This window comes from Mandrillus leucophaeus, unplaced genomic scaffold, assembly GCF_000951045.1.
Source record: "Mandrillus leucophaeus isolate KB7577 unplaced genomic scaffold, Mleu.le_1.0 Scaffold129, whole genome shotgun sequence".
Classification (NCBI taxonomy): Eukaryota; Metazoa; Chordata; class Mammalia; order Primates; family Cercopithecidae; genus Mandrillus; species Mandrillus leucophaeus.
Window position 1 is genome coordinate 2,679,870 of NW_012101243.1, and position 9,569 is coordinate 2,689,438.

At 38.6% G+C, this 9,569-nt stretch overlaps 1 protein-coding gene across 4 annotated transcripts in view; it reads right to left on the bottom strand.

Annotated features, from left to right (window-relative positions):
• Nucleotides 1-9,569, bottom strand: part of ITCH (itchy E3 ubiquitin protein ligase) — a 160,844-nt gene that overhangs the window by 47,895 nt on the left and 103,380 nt on the right. For 3 of the 4 annotated variants that reach the window (XM_011972439.1, XM_011972437.1, XM_011972438.1), the window contains 2 exons: nt 8,600-8,774; nt 4,602-4,671 (listed from right to left, as the gene is read on the bottom strand). In XM_011972439.1, the coding sequence (XP_011827829.1) occupies nt 4,602-4,671; nt 8,600-8,774 (245 nt within the window). The remainder of the gene's footprint in view (nt 1-4,601; nt 4,672-8,599; nt 8,775-9,569) is intronic. The other variant, XM_011972440.1, reaches the window with a different exon arrangement.

Here is a 9,569-nt window from a genome sequence, read left to right on the forward strand (position 1 = left end):
GTAGAAACAGGGTTTCACCATGTTGGCCAGGCTGATCATGAACTCCTGACCTCAGGTGATTCACCTGCCTCAGCCTCCCAAAGTGCTGGAATTACAGGCATGAGCCACCACACCTGGCCAGAATTCACTTTCTTGTTTAAAAATATATATTCAAATAATTTTTATAACCTAAAAATAATACCCTAAGTATATAGCTGAGCACATACTCAACTTTTTTCTTTTTTTTTTTGAAACAGTCTCACTCTGTTGCCCAGGCTGGAGTGCAGTGATACAATCACAGCTCACTACAGCCTTGACCTCCCAGGCTCAAGCAATCTTCCCACTTCAGCCACCCAAGCAGCTGGAACTATAGGCATGCCACACCCAGCTAATTTTTGTATTTTTCATAAAGATGGGGTTTCACCATGTTGCCCCAGCCTGGCCTCGAACTCCTGGACACAAGCCTTGGCCTCCCAAAGTACTGGGATTACAGGTGTGAGCCACTGAAATTGCCGTTCATCTTTACCTGTCAGCAAAGTTCAGATTTCAGACCGAGATTTTCCTTTCAGAAGATAACATGAGGCAAGAGAAAATTAATAGCAAATATTTTTCCCGTATATATTCTAAGTATATGCTGCTGAGATCAGCCTTGACACACTTGTGAACTGAAGGCTCATCTACTTAATGAGAGGAAGTGCTGTGGCTGTAGAACTGATTTCTTTGTTGAAAAATCACATGATAGGCCGGGCGCGGTGGCTCAAGCCTGTAAACCCAGCACTTTGGGAGGCCGAGACGGGCGGATCACGAAGTCAGGAGATTGAAACCATCCCGGCTAACACGGTGAAACCCCATCTCTACTAAAAAATGCAAAAAACTAGCCGGGCGAGGTGGCAGGCGCCTGTAGTCCCAGCTACTCGGGACGCTGAGGCAGGAGAATGGCGTAAACCCGGGAGATGCAGCTTGCAGTGAGCTGAGATCCGGCCACTGCACTCCAACCTGGGCGCCCGTCTCCAAAAAAAAAAGAAAAATCACATGATAAACAATACTGAAATTACTGAACATCAAATTCAAATGCACATTAGAACACTTCCTGACTTGATGAATAATGAATAAAACAGTAAAAAACAGATACTTCTTGTCATTCTATGTATTCTGTCACAGTAACTAGGAAAATTAGGAAATATCTTCATACTTGATTGGAGAAGCACCTACACAAAGCCCTATTAAATAATAGTGGTGAAGCAAAAGTGTTCTTTGTTCTCTACCCTCTATAGTATGTGCATGTGTTAAAAATTCTTCATTGCCTAGCTAGGCATGGTGGCACACAACTGTAATTCCAGCTACTCAGGAGGCTGAGGCAAGAAAATTGCTTGAGGCCAGGAGTTCAAAGCTGTAGTGTGCAATTACTGTGCCGGAGAACAGCCTGGGCAACACAGGGAGATCCCATCTCTAAAAAACAAATTCTTCACTGTCAGCTTATGAGGTAGTAATGTCTAGTCTTAGCATATAAAAGTCTGAAAGGGTGCAGGCTGTAATCTGGGATTCTATTAACCTGGGTCAATCCTGAAAGTATGTCAGGTGGGTCACTTCATCTGATATAGTACCAGTGTTGTCACTGGTTCTACAAGTAAGGTATATGCCCCAAAGGCAGCGGGTTATAAAGTAGTGCTCAGTCTGAGTAGGACAATCATAAACACCTGTAGGAAGGGGCACTACTTCAACATGTGAAATGTGAAACCTAAAAATAAGCAGACTGTAAGATAACAGAACAAGACTCTAATAACCTGGCTAAGCTGGATCTTTAACACAGTATTTTAGCAAAGTATTGTTGGCTAAAGTAAAAATGAGAAAGATCTGGATGTTAAACAAAATGATGAATACACAAGGCAAGGACCAGCTTGCAGGAAAGGCTTTTCTGATAAAGGAAATGTAGCTCACAATTCAGGTTTCTACAAGCAAGAGGCAATTTTTTCTACACCTGCCCTAGAGAAGGAGTAAAACAGTTTGTCTCTGACCATAACCATGAAGCAAGTCAGTTTTTCTGCAACTTTTTTTTTTTTTTTGAGACAGGGTCTCACTCTGTTGCTCAGGCTGAAGCACAGTGGCACAATCTTGGCCTACTTGCAGCCTTGACTTCTCAGGCTCAGGTGATCCTCCCACTTCAGCCTCCCAAGTAACTGGGATTACGGAGGTGTTCCTCCATACCCACATTATTTTTTGTATTTTTTTATAGAGACAGGTTTTCAATATGTTGCCAAGGCTGGTCTCCAACTCCTGGGCTCAAGCAATGCTCCCACTTTGGCCTCCCAAAGCACTGGGATGACAGGTGTGAGCCACCATGCCTGGCCTGCAATAAAATTAAGAGGATAAATACATATCCTTTGGATATATCCTTTTAGTGCACGAGTTTTTTTCTCCTTCCTTAACATAAGGCATACAACTCTAGAAATAAAGCTGGGAAACTCTAAAAACAAAACCATCAATGTCTGGGAACACAATCTGACAGGTTAAGTTTAATATGCCTTGTAAGGGCAACATCCCCTCTTCTAAAGTGCTTCATACTAACCATTCACTGACCACTCTTAGGCTTCAACAGAAACAGAGGACTCCTTAACTCCAGGCTGCCAGGCTTTGGTAAAGACAGAAACTCACAACTTACTTTCTTCTCTTTTCTGAGACAGGGTCTTGCTCTATCACCCAGGCTGGAGTGCAATAGCGTGATCTTGGTTCACTGAAGCCTCAAACTCCCAAGCTCAAGCGATCCTCCCACATCAGCCTCAAGAGTAGCTGGGACTATAGGCAAGCACCACCATGCCTTGTTAATTTTTTTTTTTTTTTTTTGAGACAGAGTCTCGCTCTGTCACCTATGCTGGAGTGCAATGGTGTGATCTCGGCTCACTGCAACCTCCGCCTCCCAGGTTCAAGTGATTCTCCTACCTCAGCCTCCTGAGCAGCTGGGATTACAGGCACACGCCACCACGCCCAGCTAACTTTTTTGTATTTTGAGTAGAGACGGGGTTTCACCATGTTGGTCAGGCTGGTCTTGAACTCCTAAACTCAAGTGATTCACCTGCCTCGGCCTCCTAAAGTGTTAGGATTATGAAGTATAAGTTGCTGCACCTGGCCCACAACTTCCGTATGTCCCCCTGTTGTTGTAAGCTAATAACAATAACAGTTGTAAGTATGGCCTAATACATTTTTTACCTTATTGACTCACAGAAGTGTTTTGAGAATAGATACCTTTAAATAAGAGCAATGCGATTTCTCAAAGAAAAGTGTACACCACTAGTAGCATTTCTTAACCCCATTCATGTGATCCTAACACACCAATATTTTTTCTCCATTACTCAGTACTGCTAGAGCAATGTATCTTGAGGACCAATTTTTCCCAATCTAGAAATATCACTTTCTGAATTTATCCCAATATTATGAAATATCTTCAGCTCTTTAAGACAAAACTCTGGTTCCACAATGGACTTTATGTTGCTGTCCACTTTCTATTATATTATTATCTTGCTTCTATGCAAAACTTTCTATATTGCCATCTTTATTCTGAAACCTTGCTATAATGCTATGAGTATTACATAACACTATAAAATAGAACCTAGTAGGGTAGGTCCAGCTTAAAGTCTATTAAAGTCTATTTTAATAACTGAGGTATCAAATATCCTCAATAACAGGACACGCTCATGAGCTCCATGGTGTAGAGCATGAAGTTGACACCTTCACATGTGCTCCTTCCACTCTTCTATCAGATAATGCCAACTTAACCAAACTCTGAACCTTGTTTTAGGAGAACCAATGTGATCACAATTTTTTTAAAAGCTTTTTATTTTGAATTAATTATTACTTACAGGATGTAAAACATTGCACCAAGTCTCACATATACTTCATTTTTCTCCGAAGGTGACATCTTATATAACTATAGTACAGTATCAAAACCACAGAAGTGGCATTGGTACATTATTGTTAACCACAAACATTGTTAAATTTTCATCATGTTTAAAAGCTGAGTTCATTTCTGTAAATGTATAGTTCTATGCATTATCTCATGTATACATTTACGTAATCACCTATCACCAAAATCAAGATACAGAATCATCTTGTATGATGGAATCGTCATCATCACATAATCATCATCATTCCATTACCTTTTAATATTTGTATCCACTTCCCACCTACCCTGTTTCCTGACAAGTACTAATATGGTCTCCATCTCTAGTTTTGTCATTTTGAGAATGTTATATCAATTGAATCACACAGGATGTCATCTTTTGAGACTGACTTTCCTCATTAAGCAAATTACTCTTGAAGTCCACCCAGACCTACTGTGTGTATCAACAGCCCATTCCTTTTTTATTGCTGGGTGATCAGTATTTTTAAACTGTAGAAGAGTAAAATAATTCTGAGTGTCAATAAAAGTTTTAAAGAGTCCACTTAATGTTTGGGGAATTTAATGCCTACTTGTAAATTAAACTGATACATTAAAAAAAAAAAACTTCCCAGACATTCACTTAAGCAACAGCATAGTATCAGACATAAATATCTGTTTTAAAATGACAGAATTGGAAGAAAAAAAAAATGAAATGACAGAATTCAGTGAAGAAACTCAGGTGACTTACCCCATCCAGGTGGCAATGGACCAAGAGGATCAAATTCTTTACTTTGTGATGTAGCAAATAAATCTTGATTCTAAAAAGAACCAAGAAGTAATGAAACTATTAACAACAAATTATCTGACAGCAAGCTTATGAGTTCTGATTTTCCTTTCCTGGCAATGTATAACACAGAGAGTTTGCCATCTTAAAGAATTGTCACATGGTTATGGATAAATGCCAATACACTTTGGTTTGGTTTAAAAAAAACCTGTGCAAACATTACCTAACATTTAAAATTATTTAAAATTAAAATATTACACAAATATGTAATTCTCATCCCCAAAATGACCATTTTTTCCTTTGTGCTACAAATTTTACATCAATAATTTAAAAATTAGAAAAACATATAACCCCCCCGCAAAAGTAATTTATAATACCAGTACCCAGAATCATCAGATGACGGTGAAAAATATTGCATGTGTAACTCAAAAACAGAAGATCAAATACTGAACATATGACATACAAAGAATTATGAGAAGAGAGTTGGGGGAACAGGAAGAGTGGGCTGTCAGATGAGTGAAAGTAAAGGATTCCAGCTGGAAAGTGTTAATGAGCCTAGAACTGTATGGAAGACTTCTTAAAAGTTCTGTTTCCAGTGATCACATTGGTGGAGAGAAAGATTTGGCTAGATAAGATAAAAGCAAAGTAAGAGTCAACCTTCGGAAAAAGAAAACAAAAGTCGTGCTGACTCCGTGTAGGGATATTAAATGTTTTGATTTAAATGTATAATTAAGTAGAGATAATTATATGGTCACCCTGTAAGACTTGGTTCAACCCTTTCTTCTTTAGTAAGATAAACAAGAGTCTAACTGCATAAAACATAATTTTACTATGGGGAAGAAAAAAAACAAGTAAAATAGGACAATGAATCCCACATACCCAGCACCAGGATTCAACACTGATCAAGACTTAGCCAAGTTTCTTTATCTCTTTTCTCCTGTTCTTTGTTGAAGCGAAAATCAAACATTATTTTACCTCTACATATTTTAGCATGCCTCTCTAAACATTTTTTTTCTTTTTTTTTTTTTTTTTTGAGATAGAGTCTTGCTCTACCACCCAGGCTGGAGTACAGTGGCAGGATCTCGGCTCACTGCAAACTCCATCTCCTGGGTTCAAGTGATTCTCCTCCCTCAGCCTCCTGAGTAGCTGGGATTACAGGCGCGTGCCACACGCCCAGCTGATTTTTGTATTTTTAGTAGAGACGGCGTTTCGGAGTTTCACTGTGTTGTCCAGGCTGGTCTCAAAGTCCTGACCTCAGGCAATCTGCCCACCTTGGCCTCCCAAAGTACTGGGATTAAAGGCATGAGTAACTGCACCCAGTTGACATTTTCTTACATAATCACAATGTCATTATGACATGTAGTAAAGAATCAATGTTAATTTTATCATCTAATACCTAATCTGTAATTAAATGCATGATTGCTTATTTGTTAAAATCAGGATCCAAACAAAGTCCTTACGTTACATTTGGTTGTTTCTCTTAAATCTCAACATAGAGCAGCTCCCTTGCTATCTCTTTTTGTTTCTTTACCCATCCCCTCCAACCCCCTGTCACTGGCCTATTACAGAAACCTGGTTGATTGATGAGGTCTTGAAGGATATGAGATATATTACACTACTGATATAATAACTTCGATTTAGTGCTGTCGAGAACTGCCTTCCTCCTCCTGATAGACACGATTATGAAAAGATGTGAGGACAGGGAGGCCAGCAGGAAACACTACAAAAGGTCTGAGCCCAAGTTACAGATGAGGTCTGAAATGTTTGGCACAAGACATACTGTGCTGACAATTTTAAGACTGAAGCCAACCCCACTGGCTCTCCCTGGACAGATAAACTAGGGACATGCACAATTAAGCCATGGACTAGGAAGAACCATTACACAGTGTTTTATCATCAACCATATCCACTCTTGAGACTTAAAATGCTGGGTGTATGACAGTTTCTGTATGCTAGTAACAGTCACAACAACAATGGCAGCCAAAGGCCACTTCATATACTCAATAAACAGACTATTTCTCAGCAACACCCCATCATTTTTAAAGTAAATGTTATTAAGGATGTTAAATTAATTCATTTCAGCTTATATCTTTGGCTATGTTAACTAAAATAGGCTGTTTAGATTCTATGTGATTTCAAACCACTCTACATCAAGTACAAAGAGTAAAAATTTCAGAAAATTGTTCAGATTATGTTGGATTGGTGGGGGGGAACAAGATGATGAAGGAGAAGCTGCCCTTAAAAAAAAAATTCCAAAGACCCTGAGTCCTAAATCGGTCAGGTTTACAGTAGTCAAAATATACAGTTGGTGCTCCAGAAATCTGCTAAATCTCTCTTCTAAAAGAATGTTTTGAAAGATTATGTAATGCAAAAATGAGATAAAGGGTACATATACAGAGGTGAATATGAAGAGGAGAAGAGATGGGAACTAACATTTCTAAGCATTCAGTACGTGCCAAATATATTGGAACTTTATTTTAAAGAATCCTCAGAAAAACTGAGGCAATTTTATATCTGTATTTATTTTACAGATAAAGGAAATAAGTCTTGATGAGGTTAAGTAACTAACTCAAAGTCATATAGAGAAAGTTAACTGTGGAACCAGGATTTGAACCCAGACGTGTCTGACTCCAAAGCCCATGCTCTTTCCACTGAACACCCATGTGGAAACTAGTTTTAAAGAAGGCAGGCAAGCTAGGCATTCAAACCTAGAAGAAATTTGGCCAGGCATACCACAGGTGATTATAATTTAGAAAGGAAGATGTAAAATAGCACAGAAAAAAAAATGAAAAGAAGGGTAAAGTACACAAGAGACACAATTAATTTCAGCTTTAAAACCACTGGGAGGGGAAATATAGTTAACATTTGTTCAGAGAAAGTGGCAGGAAAAATTGTTATATGAAAGAAAAGTACCTGAGTCATAAGCAGGGAACAAAGGGAAGGCTGCTGATAAAGGTGAATTTGTCTACATCAGTGAGTGCTGACTATTATGATGATGAGGTATCAGGAATAGGCAAGAATATGAAGAAAAGGGATAAAACCATGCCTGGTCAGGACAGGAATGTGAAAGGTGCTGTTTTACGCTGATGAATTCTAACAGGGATGATACCAATGGCAGTGGAGGGGAAGAGATGGTGATGGAGAGGGGCATTTTCTCCTGAACTCTTTTAAGATTTGATTTTCTTCCATTTAGGTTCTATATAACAAATCCATCTTGTTTGGCACAGAGAATCAAATTTCTCAATGGATTATTTTCCTTTTCCTCCAGAGAAAAGATCAATGATACTGTATGACTTGAGAGATTATAAAATTCCTACCACCAAAGACTGCATAGCAAAGGAAGATTTTGGTGTACTTACACTATTACTGCAATATTGCTCTATAGGAAAATATGTAAAATTTAAAGCATTTGTTTCCAGAAGGGAAATGATTTTATATCAAAGATAATAAAGATTTAAAGACAGAATAATACGGTAAGTATACTCCTATAAAGGATCAAATTTCTTCAGTCTGCCAGAGTACCAAATAATTTTTTAGGTAAGCCTTACCTCCAAATGGTAAAAAGTGGTTAAACTCTATCATCAGTTTTGTACAACCACGTTAGAGTCAGATGCTCTTAGACCCAAGTCACTAGCAAATTTAGAAATGTTTTAATTATTTTCAAGCTGCTTGAGTTTATTTTTACTATTCTTTTGTTCATGAATTTTAAGTTGTCCTAACTTCTTTTTTGCTTATTTTTGACATTAAAAAGAAAAGAAAGTTGGACTTAAGCAAATTACTAAAAGGAAAGACTAGATCACACACAGAATACCCCAGACGAGGTCTAAAAATAATACCTACTAACAGCAACAACTGGGTTGCCATGCTACTTGCACCTTCTTTTTAGTGCTTTCCATGACATACGCTGGAAGGGGCTAGAAACAAAATACTCTTACTAGTTTATTAAACAACAGCCTGCTCACCCCATAAATGAATCTCTGGTTAAACTGCTGCATTGCTCCTTGAAGCTGACTACGCTGTAGCTGCCATTGTTCATAGTTCCGGACAGATTCCAGTGTTGGCCTCTGCCACGTTGTTGTTCTTGTGAAATGGTCAACATAATAAATACGTCCCATGTTGTCAACCCGCCGTTCCCAGCTAAATCAGAAAAAAAAAAAAAACAAGCTAATTCAACAAATACTTGTGAAACAGACAGAAGATTTTACCTTGAGAAACTACTTTTAATTTATATGGACTCTTTTATGCGTTTTTAAACAGTTTGTAAGTAAACAAGAGAAATGTTTCTAAAAATTTATTTCTTGAAAGTTCGTAAGATACATTAGCTAGGTTCTTAAAATGCAATACATATTTAGCGAGTAAGTCTCAAACAGTCATTAAGTTTTGAGCTTCTGTTCAATGTTCTTTTTACTATTTCAATCATAACAGGGACGCAAATTGAATTTATAGCTTTGGACAGATATCAAAAAGCACTTTTTGGCCAAGTGCAGTGGCTCACACCTGTGATCCCAGCACTTTGGGAGGCCAAAGTGGGTGGATCACTTGAGGTCAGGAGTTCAAGACCAGCCTGGCCAACATAGTGAAGCCCCCATCTCTACTAAAAATACAAAAAATTAGCCAGCCATGGTGGCGCAGATCCATAGTCCCAGCTATGCGGGAGGCTGAGCAGGAGAACTGCTTGAAGCTGTGAGGTGGGGGCTACAGTGAGCTGAGATCATGCCAATACACTCCAGCCTGGGCAACAGAGTGAGTCTCCATCTCAAAAATAAAAATAAAAATAAATCAAACACACACAAAATTTTTTGCAAGAACACAACTAACTTCCTATCTTTTTTTATTTTTATTTTTTTGAGACAGAGTTTCCCTCTTGTTGCCCAGGCTGGAGTGCAATGGCGCGATCTCGGCTCATCACAACCTCTGCCTCTTGGGTTCAAG